This window comes from Malurus melanocephalus, unplaced genomic scaffold (genome assembly GCF_030028575.1).
Source record: "Malurus melanocephalus ecotype Western Australia unplaced genomic scaffold, MMel_1.1 scaffold_28, whole genome shotgun sequence".
NCBI classification, from domain to species: domain Eukaryota; kingdom Metazoa; phylum Chordata; class Aves; order Passeriformes; family Maluridae; genus Malurus; species Malurus melanocephalus.
Window position 1 is genome coordinate 1,713,098 of NW_026623260.1, and position 26,049 is coordinate 1,739,146.

Here is a 26,049-nt window from a genome sequence, read left to right on the forward strand (position 1 = left end):
CAAAGAGGAAAGTGCTGCCCAGCTGACAAGTGTGTAAGTTCCACCACTATGGAGCTCACAAACTCCTGGAAGACAATTCTAGGGTCGGTTTTAATTTAAATCAGAGGTGCAGTGTCCTGCAGCAATAATACAAGGAAGGTCCTTGCTCYGGTGTTTTGTCCCCATTCAGCTGGGATTAGAAAAGAGATGAGCTCATTGTGCCCTGCTGTCTGTGAACATTCATGGCACCTTCCTGTGCTCTTTCTGGGGCAGTTATGAACACTCAGCTCCTTTTGCAACCTCGATCAAAGAGACATCCACTAAGAAGCTTCTGTGGTAAAAGTAGGAGAGGGTGTTCTGGGGCAGGGAGAAGGCAACGTTGTTCCTGGGACAAAGCTAGACTCCGGAGGGGCGTAATGAGTCTGTAGTTACAAAGATGGTATTTAATTATTTCTTTTCCATGGTTTTCCGGCCTTGGCACTGTCACTTTGCTGGCAACAAATCAAACACCAAGTTAGCTTATGTTAAGAACAGAAGATTAAGTCCTAGATAGGCACTGGGCTGTAGGAATGTCTCAAATTGAAATGTATGGGGAGGACACAGATGAGAGTGTGTTTTTGCTCTCAGTGCTCTCCAGACCCTGTGTCAGGGCTGTGTTTCTCTCTGCTGAAGTGCTGGTATCACAGCTCCTAGGAAGCTTCTTCTGGGATGTGAGATGAGCAGAGAGGAGGAGATGGTGACAGATGTCTTTGTCCAGGGTTATCTGTAGCCTTTYGGTGAAAGCATCAGGGTTTTACATGGAGTGAGTGTTTCAGTGGACAATGAAGGAACCACACCAAAATCTACCTTTTAGCCACCACTCTCCTCTGGGACAGTGASACCCATCACTGCTGAGCTGGTGTGCTCAGCAGCCGTGACTGCTGGGGTTCAGACCTGGCTGCAGTGTGGTAGCTGCAGTCTGGGTTCACAGTAATGTAAATATTCACAAATAATGCCTCTGTTCCTGCCAGCTCCTCTCTCTCCCGTGCCCCCACCATGTTTAATTTSTGGCTCAACTTTTGATAAATGTTTTGTAGAGTTCCTAGTTTATCTTAAATAGACCTGCTGTCACCATAGCTAAAATCTAAACCAACACTTGACTTGGAGCTCGAGTGCCAGAAGAACTTGGTAGTTGTTGACATATTGAATAGTCCCATCCAATGTTCAGACCAGGTCTGAGTTGTGAAGACCAACTCCTGCAGCAGATGGGAGACCATAGCTTTTGGGATGCYTGAGAATAGCCTAGGAGGTATCTGGAAAAATTTTCTCTCTTCAGAGGCTGGATCAGAYTTACACCTGTCTGAAACAGGTAATTTGGTTAAATGAGTCCCTCCAGCATTACACCAGTTAGCCCCAAGTGGTGTCTGGCCCRCGGTCCTGTTAAAGTAAGCATTTCAAGGCAGTGTTTATGGCCAGTAATTTGTCCTCGAGTGTTTTATATATGTGTGTGTATGTCCCTGCAGGCGTACACACGAGGATATCCATACATACTTGCACAGGAACGCRGTTTCCAATCCTTTTAACTTGTTCAAAAAGTAAACCAGGGAGAAACTGGCAGTGAGTCGGAGCCGCCTGCCAAGCATTGCAAACCAGAGAAGTGGTAAAACATAAACACTTTGGAGTTTATCCTCAGGATTTATATAGTTTGGCTGCTGGGGGACGGGTTTGTGTGGAGGGGGAGGCTCACCAGCCCCTGGCTGTGCTGCTCCCATGGCGTTGATCCCAGCACCTCCACAGCCACGCTCCTGTTCCGGCAGCCTGTGAGCAGCAGGGAAATGCAGGGCTGTCCATCCCTCSCCTCCTGCTCTGCTGGCCACATGGGGTGGCTTTTGGGTGATGGCAGAAGCAGGTCTGCTTTTCCCCCGCCCCGGCACTAAAGTAAAAGCAGACCTCCTTGACGCTTAATCAGATTTGAATGTGGTTTTTGGCATGGCTTTAAAGAGACTGGCAGTGAATAGCTGGTTTTGATGCCATTTATTAAAAACCTCTGGTAGAATTTGTCTCCGAAAGCCTTTGTAAGAGCTGGCAAACTCACAAGGGTTTGATGCAGTTAATGTATTTTAATCTTCGCCCCCCCACCCCTTCTCCTTTTCTGTCGCTAATTGTAGGGCTCTCAGCTGTCTGCTGCCTTCTCCGGGGGGATGGCAGGCTCTGCAGGGACCTGTGCATACRCAGGCTTAATAAGGTTGCAGTGGCATGGAGAAAAGTGAGCATCCTCCTCAGGGAGGAGGGCTGGGATGGGCYGTGTGGAGTGCCAGGTCCCACACCGTGTTCTGACACGGGGACCCCGGATGGCTCTGGCCATGTTAATTAACGTGCTAGTAGAGCCTCGTTCTCTTTGGAGGAATGAGGCAGATGAGTGGGGGAGACAGATATATCCCTTCTCCAGGTGGCCGAGCAAGTGCTGAGTGTTGGTGTTGGACCTGCTCAGCAGTTGGATCCCAAGGACACCCTGAGGCTCCCTTTCAGAGTGAGGTTGATAAGCATCCATCAGCCAGTCTTTTCTCACTGACTTCATCCCTCACTTGCTTGGTTCATCACCTTTCTTTGGACCCACAGGACTTTCTGAGCCCATTTCTTGTTCCTCACCTGCATTTGGGGTTTTTTTTTCCTGCTTTGTGCCCTTTCTGCATGGTCAGGAGCACCGTAAAATCCATGTGAGCAATTTGTGGAACTCAGAGGACAGTTTTTCCCCAGCCATGGTTTGGACTGTGCATTGCTCCTATCCCTGCTCATCGTTTACACTGTGTGGAAGAGCTCAGAGCTGTAGCCATGCCCTGAAGTACTCTACCTGGTGGAGAGACCAAAGTTGGAATTGCTTTGCATTTAGTTTGTGGGTTTTTTTGTCTGCCTCATCAAAGAAAAGMAAACGTGGCCTTTTTCTACCAGCCCTCACTCATGTGAGTTGCAAATTCAGCGAGAGGGAGGCGTGGATGGAAATGACTCCCAGGAGAGAAACAGTCTGAGATACTTAAACAAATGGGAACCGAGCAGCTTTGCTRTTCCCCTGAGGGTTTGGCTGTTAAATAAACTCGCCGATGAGGCTGGCTGTGTGTGCCTGTGATGGTGCAGAAGTGTGTTTGTATACACGGGCTGGGTGTTGCTGGGTGTGAGCCACGGGGATGGGCTGTGCTGGGTGCTGCGCTCCTCGGTGTGTGAGAGAGATGCACCAGCAGCCTTGGCTGGCTTTCCCTCCTTCCAGAGCTGGCATGGCTGGCTGTGCTCAGAGGGAAACTAATCTAACCTTTCCCTCTTCTTCTTTTCCTCTCCAGGGTTCCACCTCAGCGGAACAGTAACTGAGCCAGCGACGGCGACAGAACCAGAGATGACCTACAAGGTGGCCATCAGCTTCGACCGCTGCAAAATCACCTCAGTGACGTGCGGCTGTGGGAACAAGGACATTTTTTACTGCGCTCACGTCGTGGCGCTTTCACTGTACAGGATCCGCAAGCCAGACCAGGTCAAACTCCGTCTTCCCATCTCAGAGACCCTTTTCCAGATGAACAGGGACCAGCTCCAGAAGTTTGTTCAGTATTTGATCACAGCACACCACACCGAGGTGCTGCCCACCGCCCAAAAGTTGGCTGATGAGATCCTGTCATCCAACTCGGAGATCAACCAAGTGCACGGTACTTTCTCCATCCTCCCTGGGTGACCCTGACTCTGTGTTTGGGGCAGGGGTGGCGGTTTTGATGCCAATGGTGRTGGTCCATCATTTTGCATTTGTCCATTGCTGCACAGAGAGAGCTGGCAGTGTCAGGCTGACGTTAATGCATGGGTGTTGGGACCACATGACTGGGGTGTCCCCATCCTGCCCTCTGTTCTTCTTTRTGTGTTTTTCTGTCAAACACTGGCTTCAACAGGCAGCAAGAGGCAGAGCTGACAGGCTGGCTGGCGCACAAGGCAAARCTCAGAGTAGAATGAGTGTCTCCCACCACCAGGGGATGTGGTGCTGGGACCCAGTGGAGTAGGAGGTGCAGTGGGGATGCGGCTCCTGCAGCACGTGGGGACACGGTGTCAGCCCCAGCCCTGCACTGAGTCAGATGCAGCTGAGCCGGCGGGAGATAAAGCTTTAATCTCCATGGGCGTTAATTTRCCCATAATAAATGAGTGCTGCTGTTCTGACCTACTGTGCAAAAGCAGCGGAGATGAGTCCTGGGGCTTTGTGTTTGGAAGATGCTTTTGACTTCCTCCCCTGGAAATCTGTGAGACAGAGCCCAGCCCAGTCCTGCTCCACTGGCCCAGGATGTGGCCCAGGCTCCTGGGAATCTCCCGCTGTGTCTTTTCAAGGAGCCCAGGTTGCCCAGGGTCTCCAACAATGCACTGCTCCCCACCGTGCCAGTCCCACCAGCTGTAGAGCAGAGATAATAAACACTTATCTGCCACGGAAGGGCGTTGCAGGGATTAACACATGCCTGTTAAGTGCTCCCAAGATGAAAAGCCCCATATGCAGCCTAAAATACCATCTGAGCTAGTTGAATCCACATGTAGAGAAGTAAGGCCAGAGGTTCACKGTCACCATAGGGGTGATGGCAGCTCTGATCTTAGATGTGTTCATCTCTCCCWGCCTGGTCCTTCCTGCTCCTACCTTGGGAGAGGCCTTTGTCTCCTCTGCTGGGTCACATCTGCTGCATGGGTGGTATGCTCTAGGTAACTGTTTTTGGGGGCCTCAATTTTTGGCATTACAAAAGAATGAGGAGCTGCAAGGATCTGGTGAGGCCCATTCCCTCTCTGAGCTGATCTGCTGAAGCTGAAGCTGGGCAAGATCCCTTCTTGGCCATTGTTTGAGGCTGCTTTCTCCTAAGCAGATTGAAGTAAAGCTTTTAAGGCTCTGAATRTTTATTGCTCTAGAGTCAGCAAAAGGCTGGTGATTGAGCGTCTTACAAAGATACAGATGTTGGCTCCGGTTCAATATCTGCTTCTTGTTTTCACAAGTGGTTTAAAAAAAAAAAACAACGCAAAAATTCTCACTCGCTTCAGACTTGTGCAAATTCACGCACTGCAGTGTGTAATTTTGAACCAACAGACATATGTTGGTCACCCCATGGAGGGTGGTATCTGTCTGACACCCCTGTGGTTGCCTGGCTGGACACAAGTGAGTTAACACCTCTGCAAGCAGGAGAGCAGCCTCATCTCACCCTGGGGGAGGATGCACATCAGCCTTTGTATGATATGATCTTAAGGTGATCTGTAACTCATAAATGTTGCATCCTGTGAAATGGAAGGCTCCAAAACCCTCACATTCAAGTTCAAAGTGATGCTGTCCAGGGCTTTGATTCTTGATCCTGGACATGGTTGCAAGTTTTGCCTTGCCAGAAGGCTGCCACAGTACAACCAACTCCATTGCAGGCCTGTTTGAGCCCAGGGAGAGGAGGGGCTGCAGCCGTGGGGGRCTGTTTATGGGAGAGGAATTCTGGGCTCTCCAATTAAAATGGATCCAAACTTGTCCCCCATCTTGCCCTTCCCAACTGTGCTTCATGCATTCATAGTGGGTCACTGATCCTGGGATTTGCAATTCTTCAAGCTATGCTTTGCATGGAGCTTTATGTGCATTTCTTGGCCATGTCTAGTTCAGACCCTTGGGGTCACACCTTCATTCACCTTGGGKTTGGGACCAGAGTGGCTTTTGGCAGGCCAGCCTCTGCAACCCAAATAATAATCCAATGTGTGCATTGGACACCTGAGATTATTGCACCCTGCAGCAAGAGCAGCCTTTCTGGAAATCCTTTTTTTCTTCCCACCCCTCCTTCTTTTGAAGAGCGGACTGTTGAGCTTCATATCAGCATCAGATCTTCCTCACCTGCCTCTKCTCACCCAAGGGGTTCCTCTTTCCATGTTTATATGGTGAGCATGTAGGATTGAGGAGCTGATTCTGCACCATGCTAGCTGGGGAATGCCCCTTGTGCAAGGGGCTTGTCTGGTTTTGTAAAATCAGGCTTTCAGGGATGCTCCTTCCCCTCCTGCAGAGCCTGAATGGCAGACAAAATTACTGGCCATTGTCTGGCATGCTCAGCTCCGGGCACCRGAGCTTTGTTCCTCGCAGGAGTCTGTAGCCGCGGGCTGTGCTCCGTGTGCCGATCTTCCCGGCTGTCTTCCTAGAAGGAAATGCAAACTATCCAGTAATGATGGAGTCTTGGAGCGCAGCCAACGYGCTCGCGTGTTCCCGAAGGATTCAGTCCAAGCAGAGCCTAGGTGTGCCTGCCGCTCTGCTCCCCACTTGACCTCTGCCTGCTCAAGTGGGTCACGTTCCTGCTCCCGTGGCTCGGCTGCAAAGGGCAGCGTGTGCCAGCGAGAGCATCCCGCGTGTCTGGCACCTCCGCGCTCGGCGTCTGGAGCGGCAGCTGCAGGGAGGAGACCAGCGTGGGTTTCAGGAGACCAGAAGGAGGTTTCAGCTCCTTCCCAAGGGGACAAAGCCAGCAGTGTGGCTGCCTGGCACAGAGCAAGGCTGCAAGGGTGGCCTTGTGCCAATAAAAGKGACTCGTGGCTGCTTGGTCTTTCCTGGTGGGTAGAATGCTGGGGGTAGCTGAAGCTGAAGAGCTTAGATCCAGCAGCTAAAAATCCAAGGGAGTGAGATCATCTGGTGGTGGCCACGTTGGCACCCTGTTCCCACCGGTCTTCCAAGAGCATCAGCCCAGGGCTTGCCATGGTGCCAGCCTGGTTAGAGGAAAATGCAAGCTGTGAAAGTAGCTCAGAGCTACTGGCCATGGTGGGATATGCTGGGGTTGGGTGCAGCTTTGATGTTGGGGGGATCCATGAAACCTGAGAAGAATACTCTTCTTGAGGTGTGTGTGAGGAACAGAGAGCGATTGCTTTGGTGCAGCAAGGTGCTGCAGAGAGGGGCAGGAGGTGTCAGCCGGGTCAAGGCTGAGAAAAAGCTGGAATGGGAATGGAAGCTGGAAACGGATAGGCAGAGAGGGAGATTTGGGACAAAAGCAGGCAATGTGAAGGCAGAAGAACTCAGAAGCACCAATGAGTCCTGACAGCAGTGCTGGATTTCCTGATCTCATAGCGTGGATCCAACACCCACCAGCAGCCAGTGCATAGGATTCGAGCCATCCGGCAGGCTTGGGAAGTGGCATTTATCTCCTCTGTTATTTTTGTTCATGCTTGTAGGGAATGTTTTGACTTTATTTGAAGAGGAAGACTGGATCAGTGTGGGGTGTACAAAAGGAAAGCTGTCTCAGATACATTCTTTGAGAYTGGCTGGGATATATAGACTTTGGAAGCAAACATTGGATTCTTCCTGAGGGCCAAAAGCAGCCTGTGGCCAAGGAGAKGAGGCTGGTGGAAACCACAGCAGGACCAGACACAGTGGTCATTAAAATCTGTAATTAGAACAGGCCCAGAAGATTTGGGGCTTCAAAGTATCCTTCGTGCATCATTGATGAATTCTCCCCCTTCATTGCGTAAGGAGCAGGAGATTTTGGCAGGCCCAGTGTTTGCAGCTCTGTGACTCACCCAGCTTGAGCAGCTGTGGACATGGCAGAGGGTGCTGCTGGCCTCAGTCCAGGRGTTGTGGCTGGAATGGTCTGTCTGGCCCACGGAAATGCCAGTGGATGACACCGTGTCTGTGGTGCTCTGCTGATGCCATCGAAGGGCTTGGGATGCTCTTCTGAACCAGAAGTGGGAAAAGCCACAAAACCTCTGCTGTCACACAGTCCAGGGGCAGCTTCCTCTGAGGACAARCCATGTGAATCACCGAGGGGCCTCTGTGGTCCTGCAGGGTCTCAGGAGCTTCCTCGGAGGAGAGGACTTCTGGAAAATCCTTAGAGGGAATGGTGCCTCAGGCTTTGGAAAGGGAAAAGCAGATTAGCTTATKCAAAAGCCGTAAGAAGCCTGCTGCCTCATCCATTCCCTTTTGTCCCACGTGTGTTCTTGACCACCTTGAGTTTTCCATCARCTCTTGGGCTAATACTGTCCTTCAGCCACTGTCCCATCTTGCTCCTTGTCACAGCAGGCTGGCTGCCAGGTCAGTGTGCAGGAAGTCCTGCCTGTCCTGTCACACCAAGCCAAGGCTGATGTTTGAGGAGTCCTCGGGCACTCTTTGACTTTCAGGTCATCCAGAGACAGCGTCTGGAGGRCAGCACCAGTAAATCTGTTTGAAATTCTGCCTTCCCGAAGGGGAGGAGGAGAAGGTCAGATCTCCAGGGAATTCATGTTCCTGTTCGCTGAGCTGATGTGGATTCAAGGGAAAAAATGACACCTGAGTGCTGGAGAGAAAGGCAGCTCTTCCTCCTGTCTTGGAGAGCAACTGGGGTTGCCAAATGACGCCAGAGCACACGAGTGGTGCTTGACAAGCAGCTTCCAAAGTCAGCTGCACCAGTTACTGGTACCAGCTGGACCACATTGCTCCTGTCCACCATGCTGGGAGCCAGTCTGGATACACTTGCCCCATTTGCTGTCAGGTGTATYTGAATCTTCAGGCTGCACTGGCAGCTCCCTCTGACTTGCCTYCACTTGAAAACAAACTGGGAGTTTTGGCAGAGCTGGATTCCTTGCTTTGCTGCTATTTTTAATCCCTTGTTAGAGTTCATTTCCTTTCTGGTGCCTGGTTATTTTCTCTCTGAGGTTTTCTGCCGTTTGCTTATTTGTCCATGTCCTCCCCACCCCCCGCCCTGAGCTGATCCTTCACGTCTGTTTTCTCTCTGGACGCCGGAGAGGAGCCTGGAGGCATTCAGCAACACCACCATGTGCAGTCATGAGATGGCCCTTGTGAACGGCCACCACGCCGGCCWGCCCTGCTCCAGGCACCCCTGACCCCAGGGTTGGCACAGCCAGACCCCAAACCACCAGCGGGTGCTGGGCACAGTCGGGTGAAATCACCATAGGGGAGATGCTGGAGCAGCCACTTTTATCCCTGGGTGGCTTTTAGCATCAGTTGATCAGCTCCAGGCACTGATTAAAAATAAGAATTACCCCTTTTTCTTTGTATCACCAATCCTGCTTCAGGTGAGATGATCTGGGACCTCTTTCCATCCTGCTCAGCTGATGTATCTCCCCTCCTTGGGTTCAGGACCTTGGGTTTGGGATGTGCCAATACCTTGGTGTGACCCACAAGGTCCTACTGCCTCCTCAGCCCTGGAAACCTTCARCTTTCCAGTCCAGAAGCCCCTTTCATTTTCTTCATTTTGGGCAGCTAATTTCTGAGCAAGGAGTTAAATTTTCCACACCTGACTTCACTCTGTTTTCTTATTTGTACATTTTTCCAGTCCTTATTTCTTGGTCTTTGTATTTGCCAAGTCTCACTTGGCTGTCAAACAGTTAAACCCCCAAGCTCCCAGCTCAGGGGGGAGCCCAGCTCAGGGTGTGATGGATTGCATTTTTATCTCAGTTTCTACAGCCAGTGTAAATGGGCTGGTGAAACACTCTTTCCACTCAAGATGTGCGATGGTGTTTCCTTAAATCTGAATCCGGCAGGACCAAGATCCAGCACATCTGAAACGGGGCTCTTTGGAGCACGAATGCTGCTATATGAGAAATGTGTTATGCAGGCACCAGGCTGTTTTACATGCCGTTCCCAGCTCCTTTGGAGCTGAGACATGGAATCACTCATCAGCTGCGTCACGGCGTGCCGCTGCCGAAGCCCCCACGGTGTGAACGTTGGCAAGGGGAAGTGGACAAATCCTGCCATTAATATTTAAACCCAGCACAAATCCCGTTGTTTGCTCTTAAATGTTTATCCAGCTCCCCGGCGTAATTGGGCAGCCCGTTATCTCCCACGTGTGCTGCACGTGTGGGAATCTGCTATTACAGCCCTCTCTCTGAATCTTTTATAGGAGAGCAAAATACATTTACAAGCAAATTTGGGCTTTATTTGGAGGCGCGGGAGGCGCGCTGCTAATTTGGCTGCGGCCCGAACCCCAACGTGCGAAGTGCTCAATGTGTTGCGTGGGAGGAGGAGGTTTTATTTAGCTGCACGTTCCCTTCCTGGCTGCTCGGGCTTTCCGTCGCTAACGCTACGTGTGAGCAGCAGGCACCGAGGGGTAGCCCCGGGAACCCCAAAAAAACGCACCAACTTCTTGCATCTCGCGACCTCATCCACCTTAATCTGTCACTGCAGCCACCGTGAGGGATCAGGGATGAGCTGAGCTTTGGTGGGATGAGCCAGCCAGGCATCCATGCCCTCCTGGTCCCTCTAGATGCAGGCAGGTGACCCTGCAGAGGCTGGGTCTGGATAGCTGCAGCTGGGAGTGGCAGGCAGGATGGTGGGGAGGAGGATATTAAGAGTGTCTGGGATACCTAGTGATGGGSCCGGATAAGCGCTCATGGTAGACAGATTAGTCATCGGTTCCTGATAGGGGATAATCGCTGGCTTGTCTGCTCTTTATCTGCAAGATAAGGATGAGGCTGGGGGAGGGAAGGAAAAGGCACAGAAAAGCTCCAGGGACCAGTATGGACTGTCCCAGTCCCCGGCTGTGGTCGTCCCTCGTGGCTTGTGGCAGGGCTCTGAGCTGACTCTGATGCTACTCTGAGCAGGRCTCACCCCTCACTGGGGGCTCAGGGTTTAACTGCTTCTCCAGGCCTATGGCAGGGGAGTGGGAGTGGGATCAGGATCAGGGTATGTGTGACAAAAATCCTCCTGCTCATCCAGGAGCTGTGATTTCCTTTCTGCTGCTTCAGCTCTCGTCCCARTTATGTGGTTGTGTTGACTATAAATCATTCTGCAGAGGGAGCGGCAGCATCCTGKCCCTTCAGCATGCCTAGAGCTTGCTGGAACTTCTCTGAGGCAGTGACTGTTAGCAGAAATTAAAGTAATTTTGTAAGGACATTAAATACAAATAACTGTWTCTTAGTGGGTCAGGAGTGTTCTCAGCCTTTGCTGGAGGAGCAAAACACCTGAGGTTGATGTTGTCTTGCTTACATACTAGGAAGATACACTTGCCCTCCTGGGGCAAGTGCCTGAACAGACATCCTGGAACATGATTTTCATGAATTACATTTGAGCTCCTGATTCAGCAACACACAAGGCTGGGGTGTGCACAGCATCCCASGTTGTCTCTGTAGGAAAGTGATGTCTGCCCCCCAGCCAGATCCCAGTTGTGGAAAAGATGTCATGAAGATTTAATTGGGAATGTGTCAGCTACAGCATCCCCATGGCTCCTCATGCAGCACCTTGCTCTTCCTGTGCTGACCCTYTTCCTCTCTCTCGAGGGAGATGAGATAGCAGAAGCAGACCTAAGTGGAGCAGAGCATYCTCCAGCTACAACAGTCCCTCCTTGGCATTGGTTTTCCCTAAGGAGTTTCTGTAGAGCAGGACCCAAAAGCAGACAGCTGAAAATCTGAGTTTCTGTTCCCTTTTGTGCTCTTGGCTCCTTACTGGAGTTGTGCTGCTGCCTGTGCTGTGAGCCCTGGAACCCATTGCTGGGAGGGAGGGTAGTGCTTAGAGGGGAGAATGGGAATGGGAATCGAAAGGGSCAAGGCAAGGGAAATTTGGTCCAACTTGATTCAATCAATTGTGGATTTTCTTTCTTTTTTTGTTCTCTGGAAGATGAAATGTGAACACATATGTGTGCCTGCCAAAGGCCCTGCTCTGGTCAGTTTGCTCTTTGAAGGATTATTGATCCTTTGTTCTTTCCCGTGGAAGGTCTCTCCCAAGCAGGTACATTGATGCTCAGGGACTTGTCCCCTGTCCTAAARCAAACGAGGAGCAGGACCAGCTGTTTAACCCAGGGCTCTGGAGCCCATATGCAGCAGTACCTTTGTTAGACTGTTCCAAACGTGGGGAAGGGCTTGCAGGAATTGGAGCTTTACTGATGCTTTAACAAATCGGTGATGTGGAGCAGGAGGATGAGCACCCTGGGCAATCCCTGGAGCCCTGGAGTGCTCCGGGCTCTGCAGCTGTGCTGCCTGCACTCMTGGGGCTTTGGAGGAAGGCAGGTCCCTGCTCTTCCTCAGCCTCACTTCACTTRGAGTGCAGGGGGTGAGTGGCCATGCAAGCAGTAGCCCTGTGGTCAGGATCYTTCCTAATGGTGCTGACACCGCTGCCTTAGGACAGCACAGTGCTGCCAGCTGGGGCTCACTGCTGGGGAATCAAGTTGGTTTTCTGTCACCTGAGCTGATRAAGTAGAGGTGGGTCCCTATAAAATAGGTCTGGTCTACTCCTTGCTGCTGACCCTGCTGCCATAAACATGGTTGTCTCTCTTCTCCTCTCCTCCCATGCTCTCAGGTGCTCCTGACCCCACTGCTGGGGCCAGCATCGACGACGAGAACTGCTGGCACTTGGACGAGGAGCAGGTCCGAGAGCAGGTGAAGCTGTTCCTATCTCAGGGAGGGTACTACGGCTCGGGGAAGCAGCTCAACTCCATGTTTGCCAAGGTGAGGAGCCAGCTGYTGTCTCCCATCTCTGCTCGGCGTGTCACGTAGCTGGCACTCGCTGGCTGCCCTGGCAGGGTGCCCATCACAGCTGGGAATCTCTGCTCCAGTGCCTTCTCGCCCTGTTGTGGAGCAGGCAGTTGTAATCCAGGCTCTGGGTCAGGCCTGGATTGTCTCACCTGCTGTCCTGGCAGGTCCCTTCCTCCCATGATTGCTGAGATCCCTGTGCAAGGAAGGRCGTTTCCCCATCTCCCTTCAGCACAGTGGGGAAAAAGCCAACCCCACAGAGCCCACCAAGACCATGGGGCCATAACCCACAACCTATGGGCTTCTCCGCCAACCTATGGGCTTTTCTCTTCCTTTGCAGAAGGGATTTGTTTACATATTCGTAGTCTCTGGGTCCCCTTCACAGTGTGGCTGTGACTGCTGCTCAGCTGGGCTCCAACCAGCCTTATCACAGCCATTGCATGGGYATTATAATGTATGACTATACATTGTACACACACACACAAATCTATTTGTATGTATGTATTTACAGTCTGGGCCCTCAGGCTGAGGGGGCTGTGGGTTGCCAGCCAAGTGAACATGTGTTAAACACCTCTGAGGGACCGTGGTTTGTCTCACCAAAGACTTTCTCTTTGTCCTTTCCAGGTCCGGGAGATGCTGCGCATGAGGGACTCCAACGGGGCCAGGATGCTGACGTTGATAACAGAGCAGTTCATGGCTGATCCTCGGCTCTCCCTCTGGAGGCAGCAGGGGACGGGCATAACAGAGAAGTGCCGGCAGCTCTGGGATGAGCTGGGTAAGGGTCACTGCCTTGCAGAGATCAGCAGGGCTACCTGGGCTGCTGGGCCAATGGGCATCATTACAGAGGCCCTATGGGGTGCCTTTTTGGGAGCAGAGAKCCTGAGAGATGCCAGGACTTTATCCCCTGTCAGGGAAATCACTGTGAGACAGCTGGATCAGGCCCAAACCACCCAGTTCAACACCTTAAACCAGCCCTTCTCCTTCAAAGGGATCAAGGATGATGGGTGGGTGTGTGGCTGGTCCCATGCTTCCAGCAGGCTGTCCCAAAGCCTTTGTGAGGGAGGACACAGGGCTGGGGARCCCCAGGGGTTGGATGTAGCCTAGATTGGAAATGCTGTTCCTGGAGAATCCAYGATCCCGAGGGGGAAAGGCAGGTTCTTAAGTCCCATCACATCTCACAGATTCTGCCTGCTGTGGTGCRTGTTGCCATGGTGAGGGGGGCAGGATGGGCAGCACAGAGCCTGGCTGTAAGGGAAATGCAGTTCTGGGTAATTCTAGCTAAGCACCTTAGGCACCAGCTCAGCTGGCTGACACTGTAATATCATTAGAATAAAACATTTAGATGACGTGGGCTTGGGGAGGTTGGTTGTGTGGTGAARTTAACCCTGTAGTTCTGGGCTCTCTAGACATCTGGGATCTTGGGTGAATGATTTGACATGAGCCACAGTTTGATGAGTGAGTTTGAGCTTCTCTGCAGCCTGCTGGTAGGAGATACTGTRCAAGGGCAAGTGCTGATGGGCTGTCACCAAAGGGATAKGATAGAGCTGGARGAAKGATTAGGATGGTMTGGGATTTGGAGTATCCAAGGCTGMAGCTGGGAATYRCAGACCCACCTACCAARTGCCCAACAAATGCAAACAGAAACGAAACCGGGGACCCTGGCCAAACTATACAGACAAGATCTGGGCAGGGGTGGGATGTCTTGCTTCTGTATGAAGTTTCCTGGATGGAAATAACCACACCAGCTCTGGAGAGCTCATCTGTGCTTGCTTGCCAAGAAGATATTTCCAGGATTTTGGGATGCTGCAGCTAGACAATTGGATATGCAAGGATTCTGGAGAGGTGGCCAAGTCCACCAAGCCAGAATTTCCACATGGAAGAAAGCAAACACATTGGTGAAATGTGAATGGATGGGTGTGTGGGCAGGCCTGGACGCAGGAAGCAATTTGCTCAAAATTACAGATTATTTGGCCAGATTTCCAAACTGCTATCCAAGCCGAGAGCYCTCCCTCCCTTCCTGCACAGGCGAGGGGAGGGTGGTTGACTTTCAGTCCTGGCTTAACCATACAAGGACCAGGTTGGTGCAGGCAGTTTTGGTCGGCATAGTGGGAGGAGGTGGCAGCACGTGGCCCTTGGCAGATGGYAGAGTGGCTGGGGAATGTCAGGGCCCTACCAGTGCTGGATCAACACGACAGCAGGGGAAGCGTGGTGCCAGCCAACACACGTCAGAGCAGCTCGCCTGGCGTAGGCACGGCACACGTGAGGGTCTGGGCATGTCCATGAKGAAGAGAAGCTCCTGTAGAGGACASGGTGATGTTCCAAGAAGSAGCTCCAGGATGGGATGGGAATGGACTATACTCAAAGCAGGGATTATTCCCCCATTTTACAGAAGCCTTTTGTGTTTGGCCTTGGGCAGTGTTTACTGTAGGAGAAGAGCATTTCTCTGAAGGAAGTATGGAGGCACAGAGGGACCAGAGTACTCTGAGTTTGGGGTGTTCACCAGTAACAAACATCAGGAATGCAGAGAGGTGTCCCAAACCATCCCTGGGTGGTAACAGTAGCCAGGGCACACGGAGCAGTGGAAGCACTGTGTCCCACTGCCTGTGGGCTGTGGATGCCAAAGCTGCTGCTGAAGGGAGGGATGAGGGGCCTGTTGCCAGCTGCCACAGGAAGCCCTGGCACAGACCACAATCCTCCACCACTTAGAAGCAAAAAAATGGGCCTTTTGGAAATTATTTTGGGCACGTGTTTAATAATTAATCATCGATTTTAGCAAAGACTGCATCGCAGACTTGCGTGGGATTGGAAGAAGATCAGCCTTAAAGAAGATTGTGGATTTATGCTGGGGAAAATGTAAAGGATTTYGCAGGATTTCAGAGTTATGAAAAAAAAATTAAAATTAAAAACGGGATCGTTCACTTGTGCTGCCAACTGAACCTCTATTGCCCCGTCTGCTGGGGAGCCAAAGGAAGGATCTGCTGGGTGGAGAGCTCAGCAGCGTGGGAGTATTTGCCCTGGCGCATTAGTACTTACGATTAAAGCCTAATTACAAAAAATAGACCAAAAACCAGCTGAAGTGCAGCCTGACCTTAATCTGCCTGGAGACGGGTTTATTTATCTCGGCCACTTGTTTACAGTGGGGAATTTCAGCAGATTAAGCCGGGGAGCGACCCTGTGGGAAACAGGAGAATTTCTTTGATGGTTTGGAAACTTGGGCGCGGGATTGGAGTGCCTGTCTTCTCTGGGRCCGGCAGCCAGGACCACTGGGCTGGGAAGGCTCTGACCCCCCTGTCCCTGCACCCAGCCCCGTCATCAAAAAGCATTTTTGTTTAGAGGCTTAGCTTAATCATGATCTGCCGCTTTGTTCCGCACTTAACCTCCTGCTATCAGAAAGTTCAGATGAAGGTTTCTGCAGCATGTGAAGAGACACGGAGTCTGACCTGGCGTGGCATTTSAGCTCAGGACAGGAGTCACTTGTGCTGCCAGCTGATGTCACTTGACCATAGGGCTCAGAAAACCTCTCTATTATATCTCCCAGATAATTATCGTGACTGGGACAGATGCAAATCTCACTTCCCTCCTGATTGCCACCTCCCCGCCACATTGTTTCTTCTGCAGGGAAGCCCAGGGGCATAATGTTTTGGCATGCAAAGGATGCCTGGGAGGGCTCCCAAAAATAGGCAGCAAAGTCATGAGGCTTCCGAGGAACGCGTATTAGCGGAGCCTTGGGAGCCAAAAATCCAGCGGGTGCATCCCATTCCTGGGGGCGGTGAAGCTGGAGCACCAAGCCTTGTTACCGCCTGTCAGCCGAGTTCTGTGCACCCTCAGAGGCGTGAGTTGAAATTGCCCGAGGCTGCTTTTCACACAAGCAGCCCCRAAGTGGGCGAAGAAGAGCAATAACAGGCGGGAGTGCTGGTGGGAAGGGAATGCCCGACACCCAGAGWCGAGTGCAGGTTTTATCTCATGGCCACCCGAGGAGGTGGGAAGTTCTATCCTTGTCCTTAGGAAGACTCGTTGTCTGGAGCCGAGACTTGATTTTTAAAAAAGATGCCGTGTCTATGCATGAGCCTGCAGGAGCCTGGGAGTGAGTGACATGGACCTGCTGTGGGAAGGATGGGCCCCTAAGGAGGAACCTCTTTTACACATTAATTAGTTGCTGATGTGCCAGCTCAAAAATCTTAATCCCCCCTGTTCATCAGAAAGAAGTGGGGTTTTGGTGGAGTTTCCTGGGAGCAGAGATGGAGCTGAGCCAGGCAAGGGCTGCTTTGGACATTTGCTGATGCTCAGTGTCTGGAATTGCWTTTCCCATGCCCGTTCCTGGATGTGATGCTGCTGCCACCATCTGCGGTGTGATGCCGTAACGTCTCTCCTGCCAAGGCAGGTGGCTCCAAGGAACCAGACATGCACAGCCTCCATGCCTTACTCATGTTTTGAACCAGACATGTCCACAGGTGCCAAAGGGTTAGTCTAGGGACATGCACCCCAAAAGCACCACCAAAGCGCAGCTGTAACACAGAGAAGCGCAGAGACACCAGAGTGGAAACGGGGCCAGGACATCGCTGCTCGGTCTGGTTTTGCCTCGCATTGCCTGGCAAAGGGATGGGCTGCTCTGGCTCCAGTCAGAGCTGCAGCCTTGCTTGGGGCTGTTTGGCTCAGTGGCAGGGCTGTGCARCTGGGGAGCTGCTGCTCAAAACACAGCCAGCGAGGGAGGGGGTTTGGGCTTGTGGAGGAATCTCCTCGTTGCACAGTGGAGGCATGTTGGGTGATGTCCTGCCRCAGGCTGTCACTTTGGGATAAGAACTTTGGCTTCAGGTGTGGTGGAGAGGTGAGAGAGAGCAGCAGGCTGAGCAGGGAGAAGGAAGATTCTCCAGGTCTCTGCTCAGCGCATGGAGGAGAGGCAGGGAGAGTGTTTCTGCAGGAGGCTGAGCTGTCCCATGTGTGTGACAGGATTTGACAYGGGCAGAGAGAGGAGCAGCAGGGACTGCTCAGCCCAAGGGGATCCCTGGGGATACCTCACTTTGCAGCTGTGGCAGCCCACAGCCATCCCACCCTGCAGGGAGGCACAAGGGAGGTGGCATGCTGCATCCTGGCAGCCTTGAAATTTGGGTAGAAATGCAATTATCTAAAGAAGAATTCATGGGTTTGCACTTAGGTTGCTGTAGCCTTTATCAGAGTGACCCGGAATAGTCTGGAAGGCTCAGTTTGCAGCACCAGTGTCAGCCCTGTTTTATGAAAGGATGAGCTGGATCTTAATGATGACTGATGTCCTTGGTCCTGGTTTTGCCTCTCACACAGCAGASAGCATCATCAGCATCATGTGAGGTCCTGTGGTTGACCCAGAGGGTGTCAGTGTGGGTGTCCTACTGGTGGGCAGCTTGCCTTGCGAGATCTGAAAGACTCGCATCTGGGAGGGCTCTTGCCTGCAAGACATCAAGCCAAGCTCCAGGTTCCTCTGCTGGTTCCTCTGCAGGCTGGGAGCTACTAGGGATTGAAAAAGGGAAAAAAAAAACCAGAAAGAAAATACACCAAATCTCCTTTTAAAGTAGTTGAATGCAAATGGCCTGAAGAACAATGGCAGATGAAATAGCATTCAGAGCGGGTTTTAAAGCGCTTGGAACGTGGGTAGGATCAAAATCAGGTTAGTCTTTGGAGATACAGACTCTGCAGCTTGCCAGGGTGTTTTTAAGCATGCTTTGATGTGTAGTTCAAACACTAGATTTGTCCTGGCAGACAGAAGCACTCACAAATTCATACACAGCCGCTCTCTCCTTCCCTCCTCCCCACTGTCCCCATCTCATGAGATTATAATTTAGCTTCATTACGGAGGAGTTTTACTTTGTCCTGGTTTCAGCTGGGATAGAGTTAATTTCCTTCTTATTTAAAAGCCGTGTAAATCCCCCTCCTGGGTGCGTGCATTATGCTGAAATGAGTTTACAAACCTCGATGAAACCTTGCAGGCTCTTGGGGCAAGCGGAGAGCTTCAGTCTGCCCGCATGGCGGTGGCACCTCCGTGATTTCTTGGCTTTGTTTAGGGGCGCTGTGGGTGTGCGTGGTGTTAAACCCGCACTGCAAGCTGGAAGAGAAATCCTGCTGGCTCCGGCAGCTGCGCAAGTGGGGCGAGATGGACGTCTGTCCCCTGGAAGATGGCAATTATGGTAACGAGCTTCCCAACATCACTAACGCGCTTACGCAGAGCTCCGGTCACAGCCAAGGTGAGTCCGGGCAGGAGTGGAAATCCAGCTGACAGCCACAGGGGTTGGGTCCAGGTCAAAATTCACCCCAAAGCTGAGAGAACTCACTTTACCTGCTGGTGATATTTCTGGGAGTCACAGAAATACAAAATATTTCTCTTTACAGCCTCTGGTTTTATATATAAATTTTTGCTTCTTTGCTACAGGCCAAAGTCGCCTGTATTTTGAGTATYGAATTAGAGACCGTTTTAAAGCAATTTGACTTTGGGGGGAGTTTAGACCCCTACAGTCTGTGCAGGTTTGGGCATGRGGTAATACAGGAAAACAGTACTGCTTGCAACAGAGCAGAGCTGAGCTCAGAAGTCCTGGCTGCAGTGTGAATGAGGAGCTGGAGATGGTGCAGAGCTTCTTTCCCAGCCCTTGAGCCTCACTTACAGGCTGTGATTCAGGTGGTAGGGAAGTCATTAGCCAGGAATGTTAACACAGTTCAAGTGCAGAGCACAGACAGAGCAACGTAGTTATGGGGTTGTTCCTTAGTGCTAAAATAGTTTCTCAACCCCTGACAAAGCATTTGATCCCTTTAAATTTRAGCACTCTTCCTCCTTCCTTTTGCCTGAAGTAGACATTAATTGAAAGTTATTGCTCTTCACATGCCTCTGTCTGCTGCACTGGAATTTCTCTTTGGTGTGTTATGTGTGGCCAAAGTGGGTGGAGGAGAGGGGGACAGAAGCCATGCTGCAGGGGAAAGTTCATTCTTCTGGGTGGGATTAGTCCCTCAGCAGCAGTTTGGGAGCGTGGCTGTCCTGCCAACCACCCCAGCCATGGCCGGGACTGCATGCCCAGCCTGCCTCTGCTCTTCCTCAGGGAGCAGCTTAATTTAAACCTGGCYTTGCTCCATATCCTGCACCAGTCCCAGGACTACCCCCCTGGTGTTCCCAGCTCTTTCAGGGATTCACTCTGGCATTTGGGGCAGATTGCTGGGGCTGAACAGGTCACTTTTTTTAGACCTGCAGGGAATTCCCAAAGCACATGCCAGGGATGTCCCCTTCTCCCTGCTCTCCCGCCTCTCCAAGCAGGGGACTGAAAGCAGCACAGATCCTGGAGGTGTCCCGGGGTTCATGTTTGTGCATATGCAAATGTTGCTGCAGATTGTTGCCAGCCTCTTTTATTACTGAAGAACAGCTGATTCTTGAAATCCTTCCTGGTAAAGTGAGCAGGCTTGGTTCTCAACATACAAACACCTGTTTAATTTCTCTCCACCTCAGGGTGCCTGCAGCATTCCGGCTAATTGCTTGTTGCCATCGTTTCCGGAGCATGTTTATCCAGCCTCCCTGGATCAGCTTTGAACAGTGCCTTTTGTTTTCCACCCTTGAATGCGTTTAACTCGGCCCCTCTTGCGGGTTGCAGGACCTAACATGGAGCGTTGCACCCCCCTGGGGGCTTCCCGTTTTGCAGCCTGCCAGCTGTGTTTGGCCTTCATGATCCAATGTGGCTGGAGTGATAGTGGGATTGCTCCAGACAGGTTTTTGCCTCGTGACAAATCACTTGTCTTCATCTGTCTGGATGGGGTGAAATGGTAATCCAGCATTTGGTAGCTTCAGAAATGTCCATGAAGTTACAGAGCAGCTCTGAAGAGGAGGGCAGACATCTGATGCAGGGCAGCATTGAGGTTTCAGACGATGCTGTCTCCTCCCTTCCAGCCCTCTCATGCAGCCCACAGAGGTTACAGGAAGGTGATGGTTTCCCCCATTACCCGGAGGCAAATGAGATGCACTCGTGTGGTTCCCTTCGTGGCTTCGGGTGCTGCTGATCTAAGAAGCTCTAGTTCAGTGAAGCTGAGGCTTTGTGTTGGAGCAGAGGAGGAGAGCTCACGGTGCTTGCAGGGCAGTAAAGCTGAGGAAGCCCAGTCCTGACCCTGGGGCAGYTGCCTGCATGCTCAGTGTCACAGGGGAGGGACAGGTTTCAAGGCGTCAGCCTTGTGTGTGACAGTGGATTGTGGTCACAAAGCAAACAGATGGGTGGTCCCTGCTTCTTACCTCTCTGGCCAACTCAGCTATTCTAGCAAGTTACTTAGCAATGCTGTCTGAGGAGATGTTAGTCTCCCTCAGAGATGGGGTGGGCAGCAGAAGTGTCCAAATCTGGAGCCCCTGTGTCCACCTTGGAAATCACTGGGGTGAGACCAGGTTTTGCTCTCACTGTAAAGGCCACGCTCTGCCCAGGGAGGTCATGTCTGGGAGGAGGAAGGGGCTGTCCCTGCCCCACCAGGGCACTGATGGTTTTTCTCTTTGCAGACTCGCTGGCCAGGCCCAGACGAACCGTGTTCACCCGGGCAATCGAGGGCTGTGACCTCCACTGGCAGGACAGCCACCTGCAGCGCATCATCAGCAGCGACTTCTACGTGTCCCCCTCCTACCAGCGGGAGGGYGAGAGCCTCCTCTTCAACTCCCAGGGACAGCCCCTGTGGCTGGGTGAGCATCCAAACCAGCAGCCCCTCGTGTGACCTGTGTGGGAGGGGGTGCTAGTGGACAGGAGTCACCCACTGCTGCCCTGGGTCCTTGCAGATTGCTGCATCCTGGACTGAAATGGCTACCCTGGCCCTTAGCCTGAGGAGTGGGGTGAGCACAAGAATTTGGTGCCCAGCCACAGCCACAGCCCTTAGCACAATCTTCACATAGTTACAATCTGAACTTTCCCTTGGGCAGCTTGGACCAAGCTCATCATGCCCCTTTTCATCCTGACTGTGTTCAGCTGTCCCCAGAGCAAGCTCTCACTGTTTCCAGTACAGGGGGTCGGGACACTTAAAGTTTCCTGAAAGTTGACTGCAAAGCACAGCTGTATTTTTTCTTTCCTACTCTCAGCCTCTTAGTCTTCCCTTAAAGACAATTAGCAGTCAGTACAATTAARCCTCGTGTGAGCTTAAGGCATATGGGGCCAGGCAAGCTCAGAGCCCTCCTGTGTTGCAGACTTCTAGCTCACGTACCTCAGGTCACACAAGTTCTCTGCTGTAAAGTCAGGGCCCTGGGCAGATCAGTGGACCCTCTACAGCTCCTTGTTTGGGGTGAGAACAAGTGACATGAAGGAGTTTGGGATATGGCTGTCAGCCCTCAGACAGACCCCAAAATGGGAGACACAAGTCCCCACCCACCTCCAGAAAGGGGGATTACTTATCCCCTACMGTTCAAGAGTTGAATGTATGAACACAGAGCAGGTCAAAGCCCACTACTGCCCTGTCACCCTCTCCAGGAGCYGGGGGTGGGTTCTGCCACCAGCCAAACAGGAAGAAAATATTTAAAGCTGTCTAGAGATGTAGTTCCTTGASTAGCAGGCACTACATTGCTGTTAATGCCAGGGGATAGGAAGGGCCCATRTGAAGGCCGCTGGTACACTTTAGCTGCAGCAGGAGAGGATATTCSTGCTCTGGGAAGAGCTTTGGGCAGCTGCAAGCAGCAGATCTCCTTCCCACACAGCCACAGGCAGCAATGGTGGGTTAATGCATCCATGAACTCCATCTAGAAGGGACRTGGTGGCCACAGCTCCCCTGTCCTGAGCCTAATCTGGGTTCTGGCGAGCTCTTTTCCCCRGCTGGTTGGTGCATGTTATTTTTCTGATGTATTTGCCGTGATTTTTGGATTTTGCGCTTTTGCTTTCTTGGCACCTCTTCAGGGACTCAGTGCTGGGAGAGGAGTGTGATTTGTCAGCAACTTCGAGTGATGAATTCAGCGAGAAGATGAATATTTCATCCATTTAGCAAATGAATAGAGGGAGCAACAAGAAGCTCTTTTACAGATGTGTTTGTTCTGAAATCTCTTCCTCATGAATTCCTTGTGGGTGACCTTTGGGATGTGGATACCCCATTTGTGGAGGTGTTTGTCTGCRTTTCCAGAGCTTTCTGAGCTCTTCCAGGAATAGAAATTATCCCTCTACCATAACTTTAGATCTTCTGCGTTTGCCTGGGTTTTTTTCTCCCCTTGGTAGGACATTTTGAAAGAAAATGGGATTTTCGCTGCTTGTTATGCAGCATGTCATGTYATCTGCTCCTGCTAATTTCTCTCGCAGTCATAATCCTCTCCACAGTTGCTTGTGATTTCAGGTGAGCAATAAGCAGCAGGAGCAGATGAATTCCTAAGCAACTGTGARTCTTGGGAGGGGGTTTCGTGCAACTGTTCCTAATAATAAAACACCAGGTAGAAGAACTGCAGAAGAGATGGGATGTCTGCAGAGCTCGCTCCGTGGAGGTGTTAAGGRAGCAGTCTAAAGCATCACCCCAAATCTGCCAGTGCCCCCCAGCACCCCAGTGCTGGATRCCCCATGTATTATTATGGGAGTAGGAAGAGGTGCTGGACAGGACAGCAAGAAGTGTTTGGGGACAGAGCAGAGAGAAATCGGGATAAGCCATGCGGATTTTAGGAGAAATGAGCGGCAGGGTTGTAACAGCCTGTGTTGGAGCTGTCGTACTGCAGCAATGATGTGGTGGAAATGCTTCCATTAGATAAGCTTTGCAGAGGCGGGGATTTAGGTATTGACGTGGCTGCTGTGGGTTGAATGTGGCAGGAGTCCTGTTAGTATTCCTGGTAGGCATCCTTTCYAGGAGCAGGGAGAAAGGGATGAATTCAAGACAGGAAGCAGGAGTGTAGCTGTGCTGTGGGGAAGACGAGTAGAAAATGCCCCATGAGTGCCATCCTGTAAATGCCTGTGYCCCTCTGGCTCAGCCATGCCTCCTGTTCCTTGCCTTGCAGAACATGTCCCAACAGCCTGTGCTCGGGTGGATGCCCTGCGCTCCCACGGTTATCCCAGAGAAGCTCTCCGACTAACTGTTGCCATAATCAACACYCTGCGACTGCAGCAGCAGAGGCAGCTGGAAATATATAAGCATCAGAAGAAAGGTATGAGTAGAGCTACGTGAGAAGTGTCTTGTGATGTCTGGCCAGGGTGTCTTGGTTGGAAAAGTCTTTTCCACCTCTAAGAGTTGCGCTGTCCCATTCAGAGAGGCAGAGGTGGAGCGTGGGCAGTGCTGCATGGGATTGCTCATGTCCTAGGAAGACAAACTGACTTGCTTGAGCCAAGCTGAGTTGACAGCYACATGGTAAGGACAGAGCTGCCCACAGGCTGTCTTCAGGCTTCTGTGGAAGAGATGTTCTTGTTCCCACTGTCGCAGAGTCTGGTTGCCTGTAAGAGTTGCCCARGCAAGTGGTGCCTGCATTGAAGAGGAACTGCCTGACTGCAGAGCAGCAGTAACTGGCTGTGTCTGCTACCTCCTTTTGCATCTCCTGAGAAAATGTAGCTGGAGACAAAGCCAGTGTTCCTCCTTTTGCAGTTGGYGATTGGCAAGGAGCCGGGGTCAGTTACTGCAGTGCTGCTGAAGGTCAGTGACTCCTGGTCCTTGCCAGCTCAGCCAGCTGAGATCACCAAAGGATGGAGTTTTTAAGAAMCACTGGAAGTCTTTGTCATCTCAGGAGATATTTCTGCTTGTGTTTCCAGAACATTCAGGCTACTATTGCAAGTTGGTCCATAAGCTGCAGGTCGAGCTTTATAGACCTTATCTTGGGACTCTGAAGACTCCCATGTCYTCTTGGAACAGAGAATGAGTCTCTGCATCTTATGTGGCCTTAGGGAGCTCTTTTTTTGTACGTGCACCTGCTCCCTCTGTGCATAGTGGCTGTTCTGAGCTGCTCCTTGCCCTTGTGAACTACCACACCAGGGCTGGCCCTGCAGGTCCCTGTGACCCAGGTTGTGGGGTAAGAAAAGTCCTCTAGTCTCCGAAACCTCTCTCTTGGTGCAGAACTTGTTTTTCCATTCCTTACTTTTACCATCGTTCTGTTCTGTTTTTTCCAGAGCTGCTGCAGCGAGGAGTGACAACCATCACCAACCTGGAGGGCTGGGTAGGCCACCCTCTGAACCCCATYGGCTGCCTCTTTCTCACCCTGACCGAAGCTTGTAGATTAGAAGAGGAAAATTGCCTTGAAATTTCAGGTACCAAGTGCTCCTCCTGGATCCCTTCCTGGTGGCTGTGGCTGAGGTGGGTGCAGACCTGGGGCGCTGACACCCGGGCTCTGGTTTGTCCTCTCTGCMTTGGCAGGAGCAGCCAGGGCAGAGCTGCAGTGCAGACAAGGAAGGTAGTGAGTGGAGAGTAGAGTTTTCCCTGCCCCAGRATTTGCAGCCAGAGCAGAGCAGGGSTRAAGCATGCTGGTCCACTGGAAGGCTCTGGTRTCAGATGCACTCTCTCTTGCACATGCCTTGGGTCTCCTGCATCTCCTAGTGAGAGCAGGAGGGGGAAGGGTGAAACCCACATCTCCCTCAGGGAACTTYCATCCATCATCTCTGGTGACCAAAAGCAGGCAGGAAGGGAAGTGTGGGTCTTGTTTCTGAAGTGAGAGGTTTTTCTCTGCTGTCTGGGAAGACTCTTCTAACCCCACTGCATCTCCTGTCCTTCCTTTCAGACTCTGGGGACTCCAAACCCCCAGTGTATCAACATGTGCCCGTCGTGACTGGCAGCCAAGACAGTGGCGAGTCCTACCTGTCCCTGGCCTTAGAGGTGGCCCTGATGGGGATGGGTCAGCAGAGAGTGATGCCTGAAGGTCTCTATGCCCAGGACAAGGTGTGCCGCAATGAGGAGCAGATCATTGCCCGKCTGCAGGACCTGGAGCTGGACCCGGTGCTGGTGCAGACCCTGCGGAAGCAGTGCATCTTGCTGCTGGAAGGTGGGCCCTTGGTTCAGCTCGCTGGCTTCTGTGTCTTAGCCGGGTGTTGGTAACATCTCTGAGGTGCTCTTCTCAAAGTTTATGCCCATCCTGCTTCTTCCTCTGYGGATGTGGTGTAGGATGGCTGCTCTGCCCCATCACCTGGCACAGCAAGGATTTGCTGGCGTTCTTGGAAAAAGGCCAGCTCAGTGCCAATATGGAGAAGGGTGCTAAGCACGTGGTCTCAGTTTCTTATTTTCTTTTAGAAAAGGAAAGAGCAGCCCTGGATCCAACTTGAGTAACGTGCCAGGGAACTGAACAGCATATCCTCAGAGCTTTGGGGTGGTGTAAACCCCAGCCACAGATCCTGCTGTGCTAATTATGGCTGATGGGCTCTGCTTCTGCCTAGGTGGTCCCTTCAGCGGCTTGGGAGAAGTCATCCACCGGGAGAGTGTCCCCATGCACACCTTTGCCAAATACCTGTTCTCTGCCCTGCTGCCCCACGATGCTGACCTGGCATACAAGCTGGCTTTGCGTGCCATGAGGTTGGTGCATGTTTAATTCTGTCTCTGCCCCTTTATGCCTCTCTCTTGTGCTTGTTGGGAAGCTGGGATGCTTTGCAACTTCAGGGCAGGGATGGGAGTGGAGACAGGCTTGGAGCTTTCCATCTGTGGGATCTTGTGCAGCGTGGAGGGCACTGGGCACAGCAGCAGTGCAGAGAGGTTCCTGMTCTCCTTTTGGGTGATTCCTTGTTTACAGGAATTTCCATCCATGCAGATTTGCATGGGTCCAATAATGTCTGCTGGCCCAGACCTCCACCCAGC

The 26,049-nt window shown here is 51.9% G+C and overlaps 1 protein-coding gene across 1 annotated transcript in view; it reads left to right on the forward strand.

The window, feature by feature from the left end:
• The first annotated feature begins 3,295 nt into the window (after positions 1 to 3,295).
• ZSWIM5 (zinc finger SWIM-type containing 5) overlaps positions 3,296 to 26,049 on the forward strand; it is a 29,859-nt gene continuing 7,105 nt past the window's right edge. The window contains exons 1-9 of the mRNA XM_057390591.1: positions 3,296 to 3,647; positions 12,185 to 12,333; positions 12,982 to 13,132; positions 18,390 to 18,569; positions 20,840 to 21,016; positions 23,285 to 23,431; positions 24,381 to 24,518; positions 24,986 to 25,246; positions 25,635 to 25,770. Of these exons, the coding sequence (XP_057246574.1) occupies positions 3,344 to 3,647; positions 12,185 to 12,333; positions 12,982 to 13,132; positions 18,390 to 18,569; positions 20,840 to 21,016; positions 23,285 to 23,431; positions 24,381 to 24,518; positions 24,986 to 25,246; positions 25,635 to 25,770 (1,643 nt within the window). The 5' untranslated portion in view covers positions 3,296 to 3,343. The remainder of the gene's footprint in view (positions 3,648 to 12,184; positions 12,334 to 12,981; positions 13,133 to 18,389; positions 18,570 to 20,839; positions 21,017 to 23,284; positions 23,432 to 24,380; positions 24,519 to 24,985; positions 25,247 to 25,634; positions 25,771 to 26,049) is intronic.